This window comes from Anguilla rostrata, chromosome 15 (assembly GCF_018555375.3).
Source record: "Anguilla rostrata isolate EN2019 chromosome 15, ASM1855537v3, whole genome shotgun sequence".
In the NCBI taxonomy this organism is placed as follows: domain Eukaryota; kingdom Metazoa; phylum Chordata; class Actinopteri; order Anguilliformes; family Anguillidae; genus Anguilla; species Anguilla rostrata.
The window spans coordinates 16,857,941-16,881,334 of NC_057947.1; the positions used below are offsets into that span (position 1 = coordinate 16,857,941).

The window sequence follows — 23,394 nt, forward strand, 5'->3', positions numbered from 1 at the left end:
AGATGCATAATTGTTCTCTGTACATTCAATCATGATCTCATAAACATCATACAAGACATCACTAAGACTTACTGCAATGGTGAACGATGTTGGACTATCTAACTGATTTGCTAGATTTCTCAGTTCATGTGGACCCACACCCTTGACTTACCAATTGGAACATGCATATTGAAGTACATATTGGAAGTACGTTTTATATAAAACAGGAGTGGAGTTCTTCTGGAACTACATCATCAGGAGTATTTCGTATAACTTATAGGAACACGGTTTTATAAAAACTAGGAATTACAGCTGATGTCCAGTGCATGTTTGTCTTATTTTTTGCAGATATTGAAAATACCATTGCTTTTGGGTGTTTTCTTTCTTAAAGGCAATGATATTGTAGGGCCTACATTGAAATCGTTCACTGCAGTATTTCACTGAAGAACTTTTGTTGAGTCTTTTTAAACTATTTCAAGCAATCAGGCATGTTTTTGGGAGGGGTGCGGCTAAAAGCACTCCAGATAGTGCAGCCCCCCCTTCACTGACCCTGGTGTGCATACATGTACCTATGTGTCGTGTGCTGTTACATCCTGAACCCAGCACAAAAATCCCAATTTTTATTTATTTATTTATTTATTTATTTATATTTTTTTCTGTGGTTTTTCCCCGATGTGTTTCGTTAATGGGGTTGTTGATCATTCTGACATGCCAAAACATTACTGCGGCGGGGGGGGGGGGAGCAGAAAGACAGAGAGTGGAGCGGAGCTGAGCAGATCAGTGCAGAGCTGAGACGCATTTAGATGACTTCATTCCAGGAGCGTTTCAACGCCTGGCCGAGCGCAGCCATCTCAGATACGCACGTTTCCTTTAAAGGTCACGTACAGTACGGACGCTCGTCAGAGGCGCGTAAAGATTAAAACGGAACCGCAAACATGAGAAATCTCATGTCTTCTCTCCGCCTCCTAAATGCGAGTTAATGTAAAATGAATGTGAATATGTATGAATATGAATATGTAATGTAAATGCTGCACAGTGAATAACAGAGCCCTGATTGTTCAGAATCTCCCAGCTTCAACTCAGATCGTCTTATTTTTCTTTTAATGAACTAGAACCCCCACCTCCCCCGTTTATTTTGTAGAAAACAAAGGCTTGTATTTCCCATTAAGTGCTAAACAAATCCCATTTTCTTTTAACCATGTTATCTGAGCTCCACATCATGAGGTAGCCTTGTGATGTGAGTCCTGCTTCATTTGTTTGTGCAACTCTGGGTATCACTGACACGGGCTCATGCTAGCTTACGGCTGGGATATTTATTTCTTTATTTACTTGCGTGTTTACTTATTCACTTGCTCGTTATTGTGAACAGCAGAATCCCGCTGCCGTGCGAAAGGCGATGTGGAGAGCGGTTCCCGTCAATAAGCGGTGTGTTTGCGCGTTTTGGGCGGTCGGTCTGCCCCGGAGTGTCGGCCGTGGAGGGGCGGGGCTCCGTATCGAACGTGCGGTCCGAAGGCGTGAGCGCGACCTCGCTGCCGGGCTCGGTGAAACAGACCCAAACTCTCGGGTTGTGCTTTATTGACCGCTGCTGTCTGCCTTCCTCTTCACCGGAGGGAAATCTGCTTCAGCCGAGGCCTTTTCGAATTCATGAATGTTTCAGTATAACAATGTAACAGCATGGCTTCTTAATATTGCACACTTAGTTTCTGTGTGCTGCTTTCATAAATGAATGGTGTTCTGCTCACATTTGTTACAGGAGCATGCTTATTTTAAAAATAACGATTCCATCAAAAAAGGAATGTTAGAGTACTTGCTGTGATAACCAGATCTTATTCTGATTAGAGATGGATAGATAGAGAGATGGATAGACAAATAGATATTGTGTCCGTTTTTATCAGCATGTAATGAGGTTTTAAAGGTTTAGGCTTGAAATATTCATGAAACATGAATTAATGAGTGATATTTTCAGTAGTTCTTTCCAACTCAAAATGATACTACACATGCCAGCCAATGTTCAGCCTAATATAAATGTGCACTATAATATATACTGGAAACATTTAGCAAGAAAAACAGGACATGTTGTCCATGTTTAATGCGTCATAGTGTTTAAAAGCGTACCTGTTCATGTCACCCAAAGTTCACCACCCCAGCTAATTACCGTCAAAACCAGGCCAGGGAAAATATTCCTGTGTCTAAGTGCTGACGGCATTCGAGTGCGAGTGTTGATCCAAGGGCCTCGTTTCAGCGTCTCATAACGCTGGTGAACAAACAAGCCGAGTCCGGCAACCTCCCGAACCAGCCCCTACCCCTCCCCCCCCAGCCGCCTCTGCCGTCCGGATCAATTATTTTGGTTTTCCTGTAAGCCGGAGCAGCTGAGGCTGCGTGCCGTGACCGGGAGCTTTTCAGAGTGATGAGTCATAGCCGGACATGGGCCGGGTCCCCGCGGGGTTCCACACCGCCACCTTCAGCTGTTCGCCGGAAGCCGTAGCTGCAGCCGCATTCCAGATCCTGCTTTGGATTTGTTGAAATCCTTTTTGTTTGGACCGGGCCTTGGCCAAGAGGTGTTTTTCTCTGGGTAAGAAGGGCAGTGTATCGCATTTTTTGGTTGTCTCACGGAATCTTCACGCCCACCAGATAGTTGTTTTAGCATTGAAACTCCTCTTTCCCTGTCAAAAAGCATCAATTTGATGCTTTTTCAGAAAATTCTTCAACGGGCACTACCAAGTACTGTACTGTGACCATAAACTTTCTGAGCTGTAATGTGTAACATAGCGCCAGAAACCAAATGACTGGAAGCCTCCTGCAGTTAAGAAACAGAAGACTGAAGGAACGCGAAAGATGAGTGAGCTCCCTGTGAGTCTAGAGAATCCATCCTGTTAATTTTAACGTAGCAGAAGCGTGTCGAGCGCCCGTGGGCCCGCAGGGCTGTGGATTAAGACCGAGACGGGCGCGGAGGCGCGGAGGAGGATGTGGAGATAGACATGTTCAAACCGGCGCTCCCACGCAACGTCGTTACCGCGATGCGGTCTGCCGACAACCGCTGGCGTACGAACACGCCGCGCGTCGTCCCGCTCTCCTGGGTTTCATCTGCTCCGAACACCTGACAGCGGGACAGCGTTCCTGCCTTTCGCTAGTTTTTCCTGTTATTTATTGTTTATTAATATTTAAATAACGTCTCAGGGTTTCCGCAGTTCTGCAGGTCGAGTCCGTGGTGATGTTCTAACCTGCAGACGGCCCTTGACTGTTATTACTTGTTTTCAGAACCAGGTTCGTTCGTTCGTTCTCCCTTGCCTGAGGCCACATAAGCCTTTTCACCTCTGAGGCTGGAGTCTAGACATTTCATGAGGCAGGAGAGTATTGTGTGTGTGTTAATGATGCTGATAAAGTAATCCAGGACCAAGGAGACATGTTTTATTCGGTGTCTCTCAACCTGCAGCCCAAGCTCCATGAAGAGACAACGCGAATGATCTCATTGTGTGAACCTTGTTGCCGAAGAAAAATTGCTATTATTGCCCAAATATTTTAAATATCTGTAGGTTTTTTCCCCTCACTGTGGTCCACAAAGCATATTTTGACTGAGCTATGCAGCCCATACAGTCCAAAGCTTTAGGGTTCCTAAGCTGGTTGGCCTAAAGTGTCCTAGTAAGCTGTCAGAATTCACCCTTCATACTGTATGATAAGACTCCACTCTGGAGGATGCTAACTGCCTGCAGTTCCACTCTGGAGGATGCTAACTGCGTTCAGCTGGGAACTGGGAGAAGGTTCAGCAAAGACCTGGGCATTGCAAATGGAAGGAAAACGGAGAGACGCCTGGCTTCAGCCGCACTGCAATGATTTTGTTTCTGACTTTCTGAAGAAAAATGGAGAAGCATTATCTAAGGTTTATCGTTATAGCCCCCACATTCACTGAGGGTGTAATGCTGTCCCTGCCCAGGCTGTTGAATTCTTCACTGAGCAATTTATCCTGTGATTGTTACTCATGAGACTGACATTTTGTTTAGTGACATCTTGACATAGTGTCCAAAAACTGCTGATTGCTCAGTCTAGCAACTTTTGTTTGATTCCTTCGTAAAGACATACTATGCAGGGTTTTTTTTGCCTGGCTGTGGTCCTGTGTTTACAATCAAGAAAGTCTCCTCTCCTGTCTTCAATCCCGCCCACTCACTCTTGCTTTTAGCCATTTAGCTACCTGGGTAACATAGCTGGCTGAATAGCTATAGCTAGAGGTAATGTTACTTACAGGTCTATCATAAAAGGCTAACTCTGCGTTGCTTTTCGTCCTCTTCATGAACTTCAGCTGTTGCCATTGACCATAGAAAGGCTCACGTTGCTAAGGGGTCATGTTCAAGGGCTTTCAAGTTCTCCTGAGGACATTTCTCTTTGGTTGCCGTGCTAGTGATGTCACGCTGGAGAGAGGTTGGCGGCTTCAGGCCCTCGCTGTTTTAAAGACCTGCCACACCGCCTCAATCAGTGTTGCACAAGATGTAGAACAGCGGCATGTAGTAATGATCGTCAGATTGACAAAGCCTTATTGCGTTTGTCGAACTGGAGCTAATAATCCTGTCAGGAGGTAAAATAAATCACCTTTTGAGCACGTCAAGCTTGGCCTGGAGCTTCAGGCTACTCAATGCAATCTACTCTGGGAGAAGAAAAGGCTTTTTTCATTTTGGCCTACCCCCGCACCCCCCCCACCAGCTCTCAAAGACAAAAAAGATTAGGCATCTGATTGACACACTTAAGGTCAAACAATGCTTGTTCCTTCAGCTTAAAAAACAATCATTTCTGATCTTTCAGTAGCGTTGAAGAGCTGCCTTGTTTGGAATACATTAACGTCGCTCACCGTTGATGGATCTGCGTGTTGCTACCCACACACTGAGGCGGAGCTGAAACAGACCATTTAGCGAGGCAATGGAAGCTACACACGCAGAATACAGAGAGCAAAACGCTCTGTGCCCGGGGATTTTGTTTGTTCTCCTCCTGAAAACATCTCCTTTGAAAGTTTGCTGTTCATATAAAACTTTTGTCAACCATGTACAATCCAGTTAAGTGACATAAGAGCCATTTTTTATAAAGGACTAAAAGAACTAAACTATTTTCATACCTGTAAACGTGAACTATTCGGATAACGATTATGCCAGTCCTGGTGTTTCTGTACTTTGATGTTGTCAAAAGTGGTGAGCTTTTTGGAAATTCTACATCACCTGCAGAGCTAGTTTAGTAAGAAATGTAAAACAAAATGTTTCAATCGACCGGTATCACTCAAATTTCAAAGATACCTATATATGTAAATGTGTGTGTGTGTGTATAAATAATATATTACTGTTTTTATTATTCATAGTCTGTTGTGTTTCTGAATGATGTAGACTACTCTTTCCCAGCAAATATATTTCACTGCCAGTCACGATTGTGAGCCATTGATTTGAGTATCATTACGGCGGTGCTGTGGATCTCATGGGGCTAGCTCAATCGCGGCTTCGCCGAGCCTGTTCCGCGCATGTGGAAAAACCCAGCAGCACAGAAGAGGCAAAGTCCAAATCCGGCTCTTTATCCGTGCTGGGCACCAGCGGCACGCTGGACCCACTCGGAGAGTGTCTGCGGTACGGTAACCGTGCTCACACTCGGTCTGTCCGTTAGCAGCAGCTCGGGCAGACTGGGCTATTGATTCCAGATGCGTCTCAGAGACGCGCGGAAGGTCAGTTGTCTTCAGGCCGCTGTATGCGTTTGCGGCCTTTGACATTTTCTAAAGCGGCTGGGCTTCACAGGAGTTCTGCTTCCACTGCAGAGGTGAGCCCACGTCCCTTGAGAAATTAGACGTCAGTCGACTGGTTTAACTCAAATTTATTTTTGTTTATCTGAAATTACATAAGAAGTTGTCCGATTTTGTCGGATGACAAGTGGCAATTCAAGTTTAAAACAGTTTTCAGCCGAACGACTGAGTGGCAGAGAGACCCCTACCTGCTGTTTTTCTATGTGTAGCATAAGACCAGTCATCACCGGGTCCGAACTTTAGCGAATGTAAGAAACACACCCGCTAGCGGAAACGCCGGGCATGCTGACTTTCTGAACGTAATTGAAAGGGTAATGTAACTTCAATCTATTCTTTTTTGCTGACAGAAATGAAAACATTATCACAAGCATGCTCGCGCTGGCTAATTTACTCATCGGGCTGTCAGCGTGACTGCCTGAGAGTCCCCTCGGCTAACAAAAGCAAGGCATTCAGAATCCAGCCTGGGGGGAAATGGAATTGTAGTAATTTAAGAATACAGCAATTTGCACACAAAGCCTGTCTCTAAATTATATGTTAAAAAAGCTCTAAATCTGTTTTTGTGTCAACAAAAATAGTTTTAACTGAATGACTGAACGATAAACGGAGGGAAGATGCAGTTGACTTAAAGCGTCACATATTCTGATCATAATATTTAGCGTATATTCTCTCTCTCTCTCTCTCTCTCTCTCTATTTACTTTCCAGTGAAAACAGCAATTAAGTGCAAGTTATTTATTTAGTGTGTCCACCCTTTGCCTTTATTACAGCTTCCATTCTTTTCAGGAGACTTGCTTTGAGTTTTTCCTTGAAAGCTCAGTCTTAGAAGTTGGTTGCATTTTCTGCTTCTCTCGATAGTAATCACAAAACACATTGAGGTTTGGTCTGTGGGGTAGCCAGTCTATTGTTCTGAGAACACCAGCAGCTTGGTCTTTTAAGTGGTGTGCTTGGGGTCATTATCTTGCTGGAGAGTGAATTTGCTCCCAATCAAATGTTGTCCAGAGGGTATTGTATGATACATTAAGATTTGTTTGTGTTTATTAGTGTTTATAATGCCTTCAATCAAAACCAAATTACCGACTCCAGATGTTGTTATATAGGCCCAAACTTGCACTGATCTTCCACCATGCTTGACTTAAGATTGTAGACATGGTTCCAAGAGTCTTTCATTGCTTTGCGGCAATTCATTTTTCAGTCCATAAAGCCATACTCCACATCACAGGTGTTCAGTTTTGGTGTACTAGTGCAAATTTTCTTCTCTACCGTTTATTTCTTTTTCTCATTTGTGGCTTTTTGACAGCTATACATCCTTTCAGGCCCATAGAATTTAGTTGTCTTCTTGCAGTGGAAGGATTGACAGAAACACATGTGGATTTCTTCACATCCGAAGCAGTGGAGCCAGCCACTCCTGGGAAGATTCACCACTGGTCCAAGTGTTCTCCATTAGGAGATCATGGCTCTCACTGTGGTTCAGTGGAGTCCCAGAGCATTTTTAACCCTTTCCAGACTGATATATTTCAACTTTTTTTCTCATCTCTTCTGGAATTTCATTTTATCGTGGCATTGTGTGCTTGTTGAAACTTTGTGGTGATTACACAGCTAGAATCAACTTTAGATCTTTTGTTAGCATTCTTGTGCCTTATCTAATTAGAAATTAGCATCATGATAGCTGCCAAGAAACCGCTGAACAGCTTGTCCTATTACTTTTTTCCCATTAATATGTGTATAAAGGGCTGCAATTCCTACTTGGTCCGCCTGATATGAATGTAAATACCTGCAAATTTAAGCTAACAGTCTGAACATTAACCTCGTATTAATTGTTTACTGTAATTTCAAATCCTTTGCGTGTATGTCCTATAATGATGATGTACTTCTGCATCACTCTTGTCAAGACGTTCAGTTAGTTTTCAGTGTTTCCTGACACATTTGCAATGTTGACAATTTGCAAATGTAAATGCCCAGTTTGGTGTGTGTGTGTGTGTGAGAGAGTGTGTGCATGTGTGCGTGTGTGCGCCCACACATACACATGCAAAGTCCAATGCTGCATAAACACTTGTTTCTTGGCATCAACCTGAGGGTGACAGTTCTCACTCTCTCTCTCTCTCTCCCCCTCCCTCCCTCCATATCCCTCAGTCTCCACATTCCTTGTGTTGCTTACAAAATAACCTAGCCTTGTAGAAGATGTTCTCAGGAGGGGTTATATTGGATGCATGTACTTCTGCCTCCTTCCTTGCTATGCAATGTCTCATGGCCAAACACAAAACAGTTCTGCAGATACATTTTATTTACTGTTTTTACTGATATTTTCTGAATAGGTTTTGTGATTGTTGTATAACCCTTTATATTCTTGCGAATGGCTTCAAAGAAAAGTGACCTCATTGGTGTATTAAAATGTTTGAAGCTACTTTTGGCAGAAGTTGATGCATACAGTCTGTATGGGGGCTGTATGAGCCAAACATTTGTTTCTTTTTAAGTGCCCTTAGGCTCCAGATTCCTGGGAGAATAAGAACACCGACTGACAGTGCAGACATTATTCTCATATTTATCAAAGGAATATGATATGTACATAAGTGCATTTGAACTGGAGAATTGAATTTTTTGGCAGGATTAGTGGGAAAATGCTTCTAAAGTGATTTTTTTGTCATGGTGTCTTTCAGCACCATCTCGTCCAGTGGGGGGTCGGGGGTGGGGGGGAGGGGTTAGGCTGGGATGTAGGGGACAGCGGGTGTCCTGGCTGAAGATGTTCAGTGGAAATGTGGAATGTAGGCACCCTCCTCCCCCTTAACAAATAAATATTTATATAAATGCACTGTGAGGAGCCCCTAATGTGTTTCTCTCCTCTCTGTCCCTGTGCTTTCTCTACTCATTGCACAAAGGGACTGAGTCCCCCCCCCCACCACCACCACCACCACCACCAAAGCCCATCTACCAAGTCCTTCCTTTAGAACTGGGAAATGTCTCAGAATAATTTGAATCGTTTGGAAGACGGCGACGTCAAAATATCTAACGCCTGTTGCACAGAAAGAAGGGCCGCGGTCAGTTTGATGGTTATTTGTCACGCGATGGCCGAGAGGCGGGTTTGACGGATCTGCCCCGGCTCCGCTCCGCTCGTATCTCGTCCGGTCACGAAGGCTGCGCGGCTTTACACGCGTCCACTTCCCTCCGAAAGGTCACAGAGTGAGATAACGCCGATTACCATCTGGAGCACAGCCCAGCCGCGCGGGCGGCTCAACGCTCCCTCCGACCGTCGCCATGCCCGGCCCCTGACTCAATCTGTCGCCTTTCACCGGCCAGAAATCAAATTTATATCACCCGTTTGTAGATGAACTGTGCTCACCGTGGCTGTCCCAGGCCAGTGGCCAGGAACCTAAATGAATCTCTTATCGCACGGCTGTCAGAAAAGCAAACATTATCCCAACGGTTTTTGTGCAGAAAGTGTGAAAACATAGAATCCCTGCCAAGCCTGTTGAACAGAATCGCACTGCAGCCGACTGATTGTTTTTAATGGATGGATTTCAGAGCATGATTTTCTGCTCATGCCGCTCAGAGCTCTACAGCGGCACTTATAAAGTGGCCCCCGATATCGAGGTTCGTTTTTCCAAGCTTCTTTGTTTCCCATTTTTGTGGAAAAGTGCAAAGGCCACAAAGTGCAAAAATGATTCTTTGAAAGCTTTGACAAAAAGTTTCAATTAAGAACGTAATTCTTAAAACAGAAAGGCAGATATCACAGTGGTAGACCTTTTCTTTTACTACTTTTACTGTTTTTGGAAATGCACCGCGTTTTAAACACAAATATTTCATTCCTTTTGTTGGTTCTGACTGAGCTTTCTTTATTTTCCGCCCCGAATAATGAGAGAGAGTTGTCAAAGCTGCAATGGCATGCTCTCACCATACAGTAGATTAATGTGTTTCCTGGGTCATGTTGCCTTGGTCCCAGGAGAGTAACTCGGGTTGTCCCACGGCTTTATTGTAGGTAGAGGAAGTTAAAACTATGTGCTTAGAAAAAGTATTCAGGCCCCCACCCTTTTTCCACATTTTATTGTCACTGATTATGAATTTGAAATAAATTAAATTTGGATTCTTTCACACTGATCTACAAAGTCTTAAGCTCCATGTAAAAAGAAAAACACTCTTAACAATTTACTCAACATTGAAATGATCATATTAAAAAGTATTCTCTCTCAGTTGCAATGGATTCCATCTGCCTAAAACAAATTGTGGATCATCTGCTTTCAATTCATCTGTGAGGATACCCTTTTCTTTTTACGGTCCCATAGTATGGTCAAGACTTTCAGTAAATATTCTAAATGAAGACCAAAGAGCATTCTAAGCAAGTTACAGGCATATGATTGTAGAGAAGCAGAAATATGGGGAAGAGTAGAAATAAAGTTCTCAAAGGCATCGAACATCCCTTGGAGTTCAATGCAATCTATCAGACAGGAGTGGAAAAGTACCACCGCGCTGCCTAGCTCAGGCCTTTCCTCTCCACTTAGTTGCCTGAGGAGGGGATATCTGAGACAGGCTGCTCTGAGGCTAGCTGCGCGCAGATGTCAGTGGCTATGATGGGAGTCGGTGTTCATGGGTCGGTAATCTCCAAGTCATCCCACAGAAAGGGCTTTTATGGGAGAGTGGCTTGAGAATAAATCTCACATCCTTGCCTGTAGAAAGTTTTCAAAGATTCAAGGTGCCGCGGGGATGTTGCAGACGGTCTTGTGGTCTGATGAGGCTAAGCCAGGTTATGGCGTCCGCGCGGTAAAGTATGACGCTGGCAGCCTTGTTATGGGGATGCTTATCAGCCAGGGACTCACAATCTTGTCAGGCTTGATGGAAAGTAGAATGGTGCGCAATACTGAGAAGTCCTGGATGAAAAAGCTGCTCCCCTCTGCCAAAAGAACTCTAACTGGGGAGGACTTTTGTCTTTCCACAGGACAGAGATAAAAAAGAACAATGCCAGAACAGCAGTGGAGTTAAGAAAAAGATGTCCTTAAGTGGCCCGGTCAGAGTCCTGACCTTAATCCTGTTGAGAACCTGTGGCAAGACCTGAAAATTGTTCTCTGTCACTGTTTCTCCACCCGCTTGAGCAATCTTGTGAGGCGGAATGGCCAAATAAGCTCCATCACAGAGAGTAAAGTTAATTGAGACTTATCTTGCAGCAAAGACTTCTTGCTGTAATAGCTGCCAGAGGCTGCAAAGTATTGGCTCAAGGGCCTGAATACTTAGACGGTGATGATATTTCAGTTTTTTTATTTTTTATTTAGTTTTCAGTATTTTTTGTTTTACGATTTATTTCTTTTTGGGGGGAGGCTCTGTGAAGAATGTGTGAATCTCACATAAAAAGTCCCAGTCTAATGCATCAAAATCCGAGGCTGGAAGACACTTACAGTAAATGTGAAAAAAGTGTTGGGGCCAGATATTTTTTTCAAGGCACTGTACATGTATATCATAAGTTCATATCTTGTAAAGTAAACATTTTGGATTTTGCTGCATATTTTTGCTTTTTCAAAACAGGATTTGTAATCCCTTAGATATTCAATTCCTGTAATCCCACGGAGATAAGGCTTCCCCTTTTTTTGGCTAATTGGCACTGTTGTTTAATGCTAAATGTCAGAGCGACCTCATGTGTGTACAGTGGTAGGGCCATCTGTGAGCAATGAAAGTTTATATTAAATCTTCCTAATGCAAGTCACATGCCCTCTGCAGATGTGCTCACAAAGGAGGTCGCTGGAGTTTATTTAAGGATTATGTTTTGGAAACGATGCAGAAGGCGAACAGCGTGTTTTAGCGTACATAAGAACACATGCTCTCGCCCCTTCGGCGTCCCACGAGCCCGGCCTGTGTGCTATGATGGAAACTGCGAGACCTGGCCAGCACTCTAACTAAAGTCTGTTACGGCAAACTAGTAAAAAAAAAACACCTCCTGAAAATAAGAGAATTCAGTCCAGCCCTCAGCCGTCAGTCAGAGATCAGCGAGAAAAGAGCAAAGAGCACCCTGAGATTCAGAGGGCAGCGCGGTCATTAGCCTGATAAGAGAGAAGACCATCGCTGGCGGTGGGTGGGAGATTGAAGCGTGCGTGCTCTGGGCTCAGAGAGAAAAGCTTGCTTTCTAGCAGGGAGACCGGAGGAGGGGAATATTTGTTTTTAGCCGTCCTTTGGAAAAGGCCCTCTCGCAGGTCATATGTGAGATCAGTGGACCGAACCATGTGAATAATTAATAATAATGTTCAGCGTGATGATTTGTGTGAGAAGTTCAGTGTCAACGGGGCATAGGGTGTTATAAAAACATCAATAATAATAATGATAGTAATGAATGTGATGGTACTGAGGAGTACAATTTTTTGCATTTTATTCATGCAAAATAAACAGGAAAAAATGGCAATTAAAAAAGGAGCCACAGTTCTAGCACTTTTTTGGCCTTGGTTTTTCTTTTCCAGTTTTAAGTTTTAAGTTGGTAGTTGCTGACAGAAAAAATCAGCACGCCTGTCCTGAGACAGACATTAAGCAGCTTGTTCATTGCCGGAGTATTTTCACTCAAGCGGTTGATTCTTTGACACTTACATTTTATCTGGCGATTTTATTTTCACAGTGTATTTGTCAGAACCTTATTTTAGAACCAGTAAAGGGAGTCACACAGGAAATGGCACTCTTTTAATTAAATCGACTGCGGATTGTTTTGGTTGGCAGGCTGTCATGACAAACTTTAATCTGTACCTTCCAGACTTAACATAAGCTCATTGTTACACATTTCATGTGATTGGGCAAAAACAAAATGGCGTGAAATTTGTGATCCTTTCCAGGCCTGATGCAAACCTTATTTGATTGGCAACAAGCCGGTTGCATTACCCTAAACGGCTCTCAGGCAGATGAGCTCTCCATCTTTAAAAAAAAAAAAAAATTCTCTGTACAATAAAAGAAAAGAAGAATTTTGGCATCAGCATTTAACCTTCACTGTTCAGAATGACCTCTCTAAGCCTACAAGAGCTAAATCCGTGTCTAGTAGCCGCACATCCATCATGGCTGGGATAATCCATTAGCCATGCTACATCATCCGCTAATATTGAACCACTGCGGTAGCTAATTACCATGGGCAATTACAGTAGCCTTTAGAGCTTTACCTGAGAGATAAATACAAATAGCTTTCGATGTTTGACTGGTCTTGCATTTAAATTAGGCAATTTAAAAAACTATTCATTCTCCTTTGTAGGTGATTGAGTTCACAGATTGTGTGTGTATAGGGTAAGAGTAAACAAGCATATTACAGCCAGCAATAGTAAATGTTTTGAGTACGCCCTCCCACAAAAAAAATAAATAAATAAAATCCTGGTGATAGTTTGGTGAAATGGTTGATAAGAAATTTATCAGAATGACAAGTAAAAGACCAGACATTTTTGTTGTGCATTTTTATTTTGCTCAGTTGAAGGTACATTTTATAACTTACAGAAATGGTGCGTTTTAAAAAGTTATATTTTATAACTTGCAAAAATGAATGAATGAAGTTGTATATTGACTAGAATACCACGACAATAAACATAAATAACCAGTCAAACTAAAAGCAGTTCAGGTTTGAAATGTGTATTGAAAATGTTCATTTTTTACTTGTATTACACGTAATGAACCACAAAAACAAATAATATAATAATATGATATTAAGCCTATTTTATCTAGCTGAGATGACAAGTTTTTTTTCAGTCCTGATAGCAACAAAATTTTTAAACGAAAGGAAACTTTGGTATCGGTACTGTCTCTGTGTGTTTGTCTGTATCTGCCTGTCTTTCTGTCACAGTGCAGTGGAAGTCCATCCTGCAGTGAGGAACGCTGTGGTGAACGTGTCTGTCTGTGTCTGTGCGTCTGTCTGCTGCAGGGGAAGTCCATCCCTCAGTACGGAACGTTATAGTGACTGTGTTGTGTCTGTGTCTGTGTCTGTGTCTGTGTGTCTGTCTCAGCTGCTGCAGGGCAAGTCCATCCCTCAGTACGGGACGCTGGACCGGATTGAGGCTGGGAGCGGGGCCTCGGACGGACGCTTCAGCGGGGACTGCGACGACGAGGATGAGGACGGCTGCGGGGGGTCGGGCGGCGGGGAGGTGAAGAAGGTGCTGAAAGTCTCCAAATGTGAGTGGGCGCTCCGCTTTTCGTCCTCTTCCTCTCTGTCTTCCTCTTCTTCAGACACACCGAAGGTCTTTGTGGAGGACGCGTGTCCTCAGAGTCTCCAAACCTGAGTGTATGCTATGCTTCCTGATCTTCATCTTCCTCATCTTCCCTCGTCTGGAGGAGGAGAGTCCGGAAAGTTCTCCGTAATAGCGGAGGTATTCCTGGGCTTGCTCAGCGTTAAGAGCATTCTGAGCATGTAGGAGTCCGTGACAGGTTCCTGTTGTACCTCGCTGCTCTTCCCGATGCTTTGCCGGTGTCGGACATGGCTGAGCGGCGTTGTTTTTGGCCGGCCTAATTCGGAATTGATTCCGCGGGTCAGGATAAACCGAGGCGGTGGACGCCCGCCAAGGCCGACCCCACCGATTGACCCCGGTCCCACTCGGGCATACAAAGCGCTAGATTAATCTCTTAAGCACTGCCGGCCCGCCCCCCCGCGGGTAAGCCAGAGGTCACCGAAGCACATCGCGTCAATACCGCGGCGGGGCGGGGCCGGCCCGGCCGAGCAGAGGGACGCGACCTCCAAACGCTCTCCGAGTCCGGCCGAAAAAGTTCTCCTGCCCTTTGAGCAGCAGTTATATCGAGCGAGATCAGGAACCCGCAAAAAAAATAAAAATAAATAAACTAAAAATAAACTAAAAGGCCCTCAGTGGACACAACACACATCGGCATGCCAGTGAACAGTGATGAAATGAAGTGATCACTGATAAAGTGATCACAGTTAATTAGCTTAATAAACAGGCTTTTAATTGGTAAAACCTGTGCGTTTTGTATTGAACACAGAGAAAATCAAGAGTTTATATTCCTCTGAAATACTGCTGATAAAAAAATATTAGACCACATTTTTCTTCTTTCGCATGCGTAACATTGGCCAGTCATCGACTTTGTGTTCAGGTTTCTGACTCTAAGCCTCAGAGAATTAAAAGTTGCGCATAGATATGCTATAATACACTGCCTACGCCGCACAGGGCTTGATTTTAACAAATGGGTTCAATCTGCAGAAGAGGTATGCTTTGAAATGGGTTTTGTCACATCCTCCTTGGGTGAATCCGGCGAAGCAATCCATTTCAGATCTCCATTTCACACTCCCTTTAGTAATGTCTGTGGTATGACAACCGCCGTTAATAAGTAATTAGTCTGAAAAGCGGCGATTCATAAATTCCCATTCACCTCTGGAAGTGCAATCTGTCACCGCGCTTTTCTCTGAAACTCTCGCTGACCTTGGGCGGAAGGTGGCTTTGGTGAGGAGGCATATAGCGTCTGATTGTGTAAGAACGGAGGGAGTGACCGCTATGATATCTCAGGCTGTTGTCTTTTTTTTTCTTTTTTTTGCACTGTATCTTTTCCCTCAGTTCTCTCTGTCTTTTTCCATGCAATCACTTTTGCAATAAAACAGTTTCCCCTTGATGCAAAGCACGTTATGTGTAGTTGGAGGTCTGGCACAGCTTGTCCACGCCGCGTGGACGTTCACGTCAGTTTCACCACCGCTAAACCGTTACTGTCACTGCTAGGTTAAAAACATAATCGCCATGGTCCGCCAGAAACATGATCTCCAAGTCTCCAGATCTTCCTTCAGTAGAAGAGCGTCTAGTATAAGAACTGTATGAAATAGGTTTAAGATCATATCATTTCTCTTTTTTTTGTTTGAGCTTTTAATGTTTGATTTTCGTGAATAACTTTGGGAGTCAGGAGTACTTTTCTAACTTTAAGCAAAGCATCCCACACATCATGCTCAATTTTTTATGTTATCCTCTGCAGATTGTGAAAAAACATTTTTTTCGGATTCATTCTCTTTTAAGCGTCTTATTCTTGTGCCTTTGATTGTCAGCATATCTTGCTTTTGGCACTCAGAGATTCCTCCCACTGTCCCTGTTTGAGAACATTTTTTTCTGGAAGACTCTAAACTGAGCAGACATTAAGGCTCCTTATGGTGCTATACACAGCTGAAATTTAAATGTATTTATGAAATATTGGGAGTTGAGGAGGTGGGGTGGGGGGGGGGGGGCTGTATTTTCCTGCCTGCCTATAATTTCTTTATGCTGGATGATTAAATATTAACTGCAGGAAGAAAATAGGATGTTTCCTAAGACCGTAATCTATCATAAAGCCCCCGTGTATTGTACAACTGAAACCATATGCATATGCTAGTAGGGATGAATGAACCATATTGGAACATTTATGCTGGTCTGTTCAATTGCGTGCAGTTGGAGCTTTGGTGCTGGGATGTAAAATACATTTTATCAGAAAAATAAATCAGTATTACTGCGATTATGTCTGTCCACAAATGGTACTTGATACGAACAGCATATTTCATAGATATGTTTCTGATTAATATCCCAGGAAAAAAAGAAGATGCACAGCCAGGCTGAGTTTAACATACATGTGTCTAACATATATCCTAGATTACTGTGCAAGCCTGTTGTCTGCTGTCTGGGCAACTATAACTGAAAAAGTATTCTGAGTAAATCAAGTGTTGCTTTGTATGTAGCACTGCATTATTTTTGAATGTTTAATTCATGGAAAAAGGCTAAACTAGGCTTGTAAATACAGTCCAGGATACTTGGATTGAATTGAGATACATGAATGGCTACAATATGTGTGGCAGTTGGAAGTTTATATTTGTGATGAAAGGAAGTGCTGTGATATTAAAGTTCATCCAGAAACCCTGTAAGCCAGAACAGGGCCTCATGTATGGGGTGTCCACATGGATGTTAAAAATGAAGTGTCTCTATCAGGTTATATATCCAGCGCTAGTCCCTTAGCTTTGATGTTTCATTCACAGATTGTCTCGTGGCAGGTCGTTTATAAGTGTATGTGAAGCAAAGTGCACTTGATGTAAACATCGCTGTGTGTGTGTGCACGTGCGCATGCGTACATGCGCGTGCGTGTGTATACATGCATGAGTGCTGATGGTGTGTGTGTGTAGACATGCCGGAGTGCTGATGGTGTGTGTGTTTGTGTGTATGCGTGCGCGCATGTGAACATGCACATGTGTGTGTATATGTGTGTGCACGTGTGTGTGCATGTGTACATGCATGTGTGTGTGCTCACTTGTTTGTGCGTGTGTGTGTATGTGTATGCGTACAGTACATGTGTGCGTGTGTATGTGTGTGCGCACGTGTGTGTGTGTGTATGTGTGTGCGCTCGTGTGTGTGTGTGTGCATGCGTGCATGCGTGTGTGTGTGTGTGTGCGCGTGTGTGTGTGTGTGCGTGTGTGCATGCGTGTGTGTGTGTGTGTGTGTGTGTGTGTGTGCGCGTGTGTGTGTGCGTGTGCGTGTGTGCGTGTGTGTGTGTGTGCGTGTTTGAAGTGTGTAGTGCAGATGAAAGGAGTCTGACCCCGGCCCCTGTGAAAGCTCTTCTGTTGGGCAGCTTGTTTACTGCTGCGGGAGGTCGCAGATGGGAGAGGGTGCAGGTTAAAAAAGAGGACATTAAAGGAGGGATGAGAAGGAGACGGAGCGGCGCAGGCCGGTCCCACATTAAAGCAGACGCCGCAGCCGTGAGTGCGTGAGCTGGCTTAACGAGGAAGCGGACGGGACGGCTTCTGATTTCCATTCCCGAGCTCGTCGGTCGCCATAGAGGTGTGATTTCATATCATCTTCTCGCAGACATAATGCTTCAGGGTCCCGCGTCTTCATTTCTGTACAAGCTGCGTCCCTCCAACACGTTTGTTTGAATAATTCCTGTTTCGGTTCTAAAATTCATACTACTGGCTGATTATTGGTTCGTGCAGAACAATTGCAGAGATTTGTGTCATTTGAGTTTCGCTGGTTGTCTAATATTTCCCTGTGGATGGACAATATTCGGTTGCAGGACACTTATGAAGTGTTGTAGACATTCTTTTATTAAAGCACAAAGGGATAAAATCAGAAAAGCAGTTCCATTTTCATATCTGGAAGTTTCCTTCAGCTCATTACACCCTCATCAGGGAGTAAGTGAGCTGTGTCACATGCTCTTTCCTTCCTTGCCACCTTTATTTCCTGATGATGCGGAAGTGGCTAACCGGCTTCCATGACAGGGAGCAGTCGAATGGTTTTCAAAAAGGGACCGAAACGCGATTAGTTTCCAAAGTCCGTCAACGACGCTTCCCTTATGAAGGAGATTTGGTTATGCGTGACTACTATCCCACAATGCCCTTCTCTGCGGCGAGGCATCAGAAGCGGAGTGGAAACAAACGTTTGTGAAGCGGAAATGAAGCGTTCGTAAAGCGGTCGTTGCTTAGCCAACTTTAGCGGGTTTGGGAGCAGCGCTGCACAGCGTAGCCTAGCATAGCGTAGCGCAGCCGACCCCGCGCTCTGCGTTCCCTCCGCTCTAACACCCTTTGTAGGAATCCATTAGCGCTAAACTTTCCCAGAAGGGGCCAGATATCCTCAGCCGCAATCCGGGGCATAAATCATTTTTTGCTGTGCGGAGATTTTACGCCCCTCTTGAGGTGAGCTTTTCATTTCTCATCCTCTCCTGGACTCCCTCAGCAGGAGGATGTTATCAGCCAGCTGCACAGAGAAGGAGGACCTGCGGTCCGTAGGGCCACAGGGAACAGGAGGGGCCAAGACACGCACGCATATATACACACACATGCACGCGCATATGTACACATATATACACACGCACGCAGGAGGATGTTATCAGCCAGCTGCACAGAGAAGGAGGACCTGCGGTCCGTAGGGCCACGGGGAACAGGAGGGGCCAAGACACTCACGCACATATATACACATATATACACACACATATATACTCACGCACGCAGGAGGATGTTATCAGCCAGCTGCACAGAGAAGGAGGACCTGCGGTCCGCAGGGCCACAGGGAACAGGAGGGGCCAAGACACGCACGCATATATACACACACATGCACGCGCATATGTACACATATATACACACGCATATGTACACACACATGCACGCGCATATGTACACACATATACACACGCACGCACACAGATGTGTGGACAAACAAACACGCAAATGTTTCATAAACAACTGTATTTTGTGAATAGACTCTTGTATTGTTGTTTCTCTAATCCTTTTCGCTAACCACAGAGTGTGATTTACTCTGGGGACAACAGCAGCCAAGTGTTTGGATGGAGGAAATAAAAGGTGCTGGGGAGACAGTGTCTCTCAGCTTATGAGAACGAGGGGTGAGAGGAAATGAGTGGATTTCCTGCAGGGTGGCACAGCAGAGCAGGATACAGCCGCTAACAGTAACCCCTTATTTCACACGCTATCCGTGGAGAGGAATAAGTAGTGCACAGTAACACACCGTCTGTGTGCAGACTGCCGGCGGCTGAGGGTGTGGCCTAGCGAAGCTGAGTTCAGGTGTCGGGCGTGGCCAGATATGGCGGCATAAGTTTTGTGCCAATGCAAGATGCCAAATTAATCAGATAGTCAATGAATCAGTCAATAAATCTTTATTTATGTGTGGGGGGGTTACAGACAGGGTAGGGTGAGGGAGCTGAGCAGCAGGGGACTGCGGTGGGTGGGGGGCGGCGGGGGAGGAGGTAGGGGATGTGAGTCATCCCTTTCTAAGTGATTCTCGGATACATCCCTCTGCTTCCTGTGCTGAAGAAGAGAACGCGGCAGAAACACCGCGGCAGGGCCCTGCGGTCCCCGGCCACCCGGTGCGCGGTTTGGTTAAACCGGGCCCCGGACCCCGCATTAAGACATCCGCCAGCTCAGCCTATCAGGGGACCCGAGAGCCGAGGCAGCAGGGCGGCCTGATGAAGCTACAAGTGGGACTTTTGTCGGGAGCTGAAAGAGGCAGGTTTTTGATTGGCTGTGCCAAACGGCTCATTATGCCGTGCCAGCTGTTGAGGAAGTCGGGTCTTTCCTGGGAATGGATGAGAGCGACGTTCGTACAGGGAACGGAGCTGCTGAGAGGAAATGTCAGCGAGAGAGAGAGGGAGAGAAATGAGATGTGGAGAAGGTTTGGGGGGGGGTGGGGGGGGAGGTGTTTTGATTGTACGTATCTAGAGGCGGTATGATTTAAAAAAATGATGAGGATGATGATGATGATGATGATGATAAAGATAACCGTTATCAGAGTGGGCAAGGACCAGGAATGGGAGCAGAACAGCCAGAGGATCTGTGTAGGGAGGGTGTGCTTTTTATCTGTCTTACACAAGGTCTTCATATAAACAAGCACTCCCACACACACACACGGGCATGCATATTCACACACACAGCCTTTCATAGTCAGTCATCCTGGTACATATTCAGCGTTTGTACAAAATCAGGTGCACACTCACAAGCACAGACACATGCACTCACACATGCAGTTATGTGCAAAACACACACAGAAAAGCAGAGGCTACTCACACATATAGAAACAGAGTTAGTCATTCACGCAAGCTCAGACGCTAACACAAATGATGGGACAATAAATCTAACGCGCAGTGAGACAAATGCTTCTGTACAGACACACACACTGACTCAGCTTCACGCATAGACTGACACACGCTCCACTCATACACAAACACACACTCAGAAAAGCTCATATTAAAACAGGCCGTTATGCTCAGAAATGAATTCCGCTCAAACACGTCCAACTGTGCCATCAAGATGCATCACTTTAAGAGCTGTTTGATGTGCTTGTAATGCTCCATGTAATATCTGCCTGCCATAATCAACCCCATCCCTGTTCTCATTACTTCGTCTCAAGTGTGCCGCATTATTCCTCCCTCGCTAAGTGATTTACCTCAGAGCTAGTAACGGCGAGATTTCAATCGGGCGTACACCGTGTCCCCAATTAAGCGCTATTAATTACAATATCAGAGTTAAGCCTGGGCGTTTGAAAGTTTGGGAAGTCGGGCTGTGAGCAGTGTCGCTAGCGGCTCGCGCCACGGGCGTGGTGAATTAATGGTTTAACCCCATTAGCAGGGGGAGCGCGGTAAGGCTTGTATTCCTGAAGGCAACGTCACACTGTACATGACAGCTGTTACAAAACCCAATTAAACCTACAGCTCGGCCCTGGGGTAGGTGGCCTTGAGAGCCGCCTCCCCCTGTACAGCACGGCTAGCGTACGCTACCTTAGCCTGCCTTTCACTCTCCCTCCCTCTGTACAGCTTGGTTAGCATTAGCAAGGTGTTCCTGTGCTATGTTTACCTGCCATTCATTTTCTCTCCCTCTGTACAGCACGGTTAGCGTATGCTACGTTAGCCTGCCATTCATTCTCCCTCCCCCTGTACAGCATGGTTAACATACGCTATGTTAACCTGCCATTAATGTTTACCATCTAATACCATGAAAGCGTCAATCGGTCCTTAAAAAGGCAAAGGGTATCCATAGACCTTCTCAAGATGGCTGCAGGGAGGAAGTGAAAAATTGAAGCAAAGTGGACACCAAAGGGAAATGGATAAAAGGAGCCAAAATGGCGTCCGGGGAGATCTAAAAGGCTGGTAATGGTTCTCGGTGGGAAGCTCCATAGCAAAGTATCTGAAAATATAGGGTACTGGGTCCACAAAGGGCTCAGGAGAAAAGCCTCTGCAGAATGCATTGCTTCACTTGGCAGTTGGGTCAGTTCTGTTCTGTGTTTTTCTTACTTTTGGACAAAGGAAGATGGCAGGCCCATTTTTCCTGGAGTGGTATTTATGGACTTTGATTAATGAGTGGCCGGGTAATGACGCATTTGCACACACTTTGCGAATGTGATTGGAATGTGTTGAATTGTTTTGCTTTGGGTTAGAGGGAATTCATAAATTAATTGGCATGTAAGGAGGTGTGGACTTTTGTGGATGTGGATATTTTGTTGTGACCACAGTTTCCTCAGTATGTTATAACTGGCTCTGACTGTGTTTGAGTTTGTTATAGTGTCAATGACAATAAATAGGCTTCAGTATTTTGGATTCTGTTAGTAAAGTAAGGCATAGCAAAAATGTGTGTGATGGTCTTCAGCCAGCAACCGACTATGGTGAATTTAGCATTTTATAATATTGAACCTGATAGAATATTTGAATTTTTACTTTCAAACTGTCTCCGTATCTGCAAAGAGACAGACTGTTGTTCAAAGCATCCAAATTTATTCAAAGAATCCTCAGTTTCTGTCGCCATTTGAGTTCCATCATCGAGAAATTCAAGTGATGGAGTGTTGAGCTGAGCAAAGTCAGGGATTCAGTGCAGGGAACACACGGACCCAAAGCCTGTTACTTCTATACGTACTGTGTGTGCGTGTGTGTTGTACGCACTGTCTGTGTTTACTGTGCTGGTCCACAGTCTCTGTGTGTGTATATGCGTCCATACACTCTGTGTGTGAACACACTACTTGTGTTCACTGTGTGCGGGCTGGGTTAAACTCCCCTGTGTGTATTGATCCATACGCACTGTCTGCTTGTGTGCGTTTATTCGTACACGCTGGCCTGCACACACCGTTGCCGTGTGCGTGGCGCGGCACGCTCACACCCCTGTTAGACGGATGCAGTCAGAGCCCCCGTGCGCTCGGAGGAAGCCCTGCGTGTGTGGGAATAAGCCGGAGCAGCCATATCCGTCACTGCCAGTTAAACTTGCCCGGAGGAGCCATCCCTCTTTCAATCCCAGCCCGCTAAAGACCTAGAGGCCCGTCGTCTGTTCCCAGGTAAACACCGCCCCGGCCCCCGGCCCCTGCCTCCGCCTGACAAATGGAAGCGTGCGGCGGGAGTCTTCCTCTTAATGATACTCTCCGAAAATCAAATTGCGGCGAGACCCCCGCCCTTATTAGTCCGAGAGTGGAAGTGAAATTGCTCTAATCCCCATGACGGTGTCACCTACTGCTCTGCATAGGATTAGAAATCATTCCTGGCACAAGGTTAACCTACCAATTACAGGAAAGCAGTGTTGATGATTGATGTCCTGTGGAACAGAGGTGAGTAAAGTGCTGGAGTAATCAGTTACATGTTTTTAGTGTTAATTTGCAAATTTGCGCAGGCGGTCTGCAATCTTACCTGCTGCCAAATTCCTAACAAACACAACGAAGCAGATGTGGATCTTTCTAGAACTTCTGTTAACACAGCCTCAGGGCTACCTTTCAGTTATCAGTGTTCACCCTCCCTCAGACATACTCTGTCCTACTCAACAGTATTACTGCTTCTCGACACGATTTTACTACTCACACCTCATTGCTCATATCGTCCTGCTACTGAACGCCACTACTCCACACATCACTACTGCACACAGCTACTACCCTCACTACATTACATGCACCTACACACACCTTATCTCCCCGAAGCCTGCTTGCCCACTTGGGCATCACGACTGACTCATCAGTAATACTCTTCAACCCTACTACCTACAACTTTGCTGCTCATATATCACCACTCCTCCTTAAGCCTACTACTCTGGCAACACTGCAAACTCTTTCCAACTACTCTTCAAACCAACTGCATACTACATACCTGTCCCCATGTTTTCAGGCCTACTACTGATTTCCTGGATGACTAACCATACTTTCTTTAATGCTGGTATGTTGCTGGGGACCCATTTTGCCGAATCGCTGTCCTTCTGTCGGAGATGCACTTTATTATGCTGAAATCATACCGTATACACTACATA

The 23,394-nt window shown here is 45.0% G+C and overlaps 1 protein-coding gene across 9 annotated transcripts in view; it reads left to right on the top strand.

Annotated features, from left to right (window-relative positions):
- Positions 1 to 23,394, top strand: part of gpc5a (glypican 5a) — a 166,075-nt gene that overhangs the window by 88,316 nt on the left and 54,365 nt on the right. For all 9 annotated transcript variants that reach the window (XM_064310035.1, XM_064310031.1, XM_064310032.1 and 6 more), the window contains exon 7: positions 13,679 to 13,844. In XM_064310035.1, coding sequence (XP_064166105.1) covers positions 13,679 to 13,844 — 166 coding nt within the window. The remainder of the gene's footprint in view (positions 1 to 13,678; positions 13,845 to 23,394) is intronic.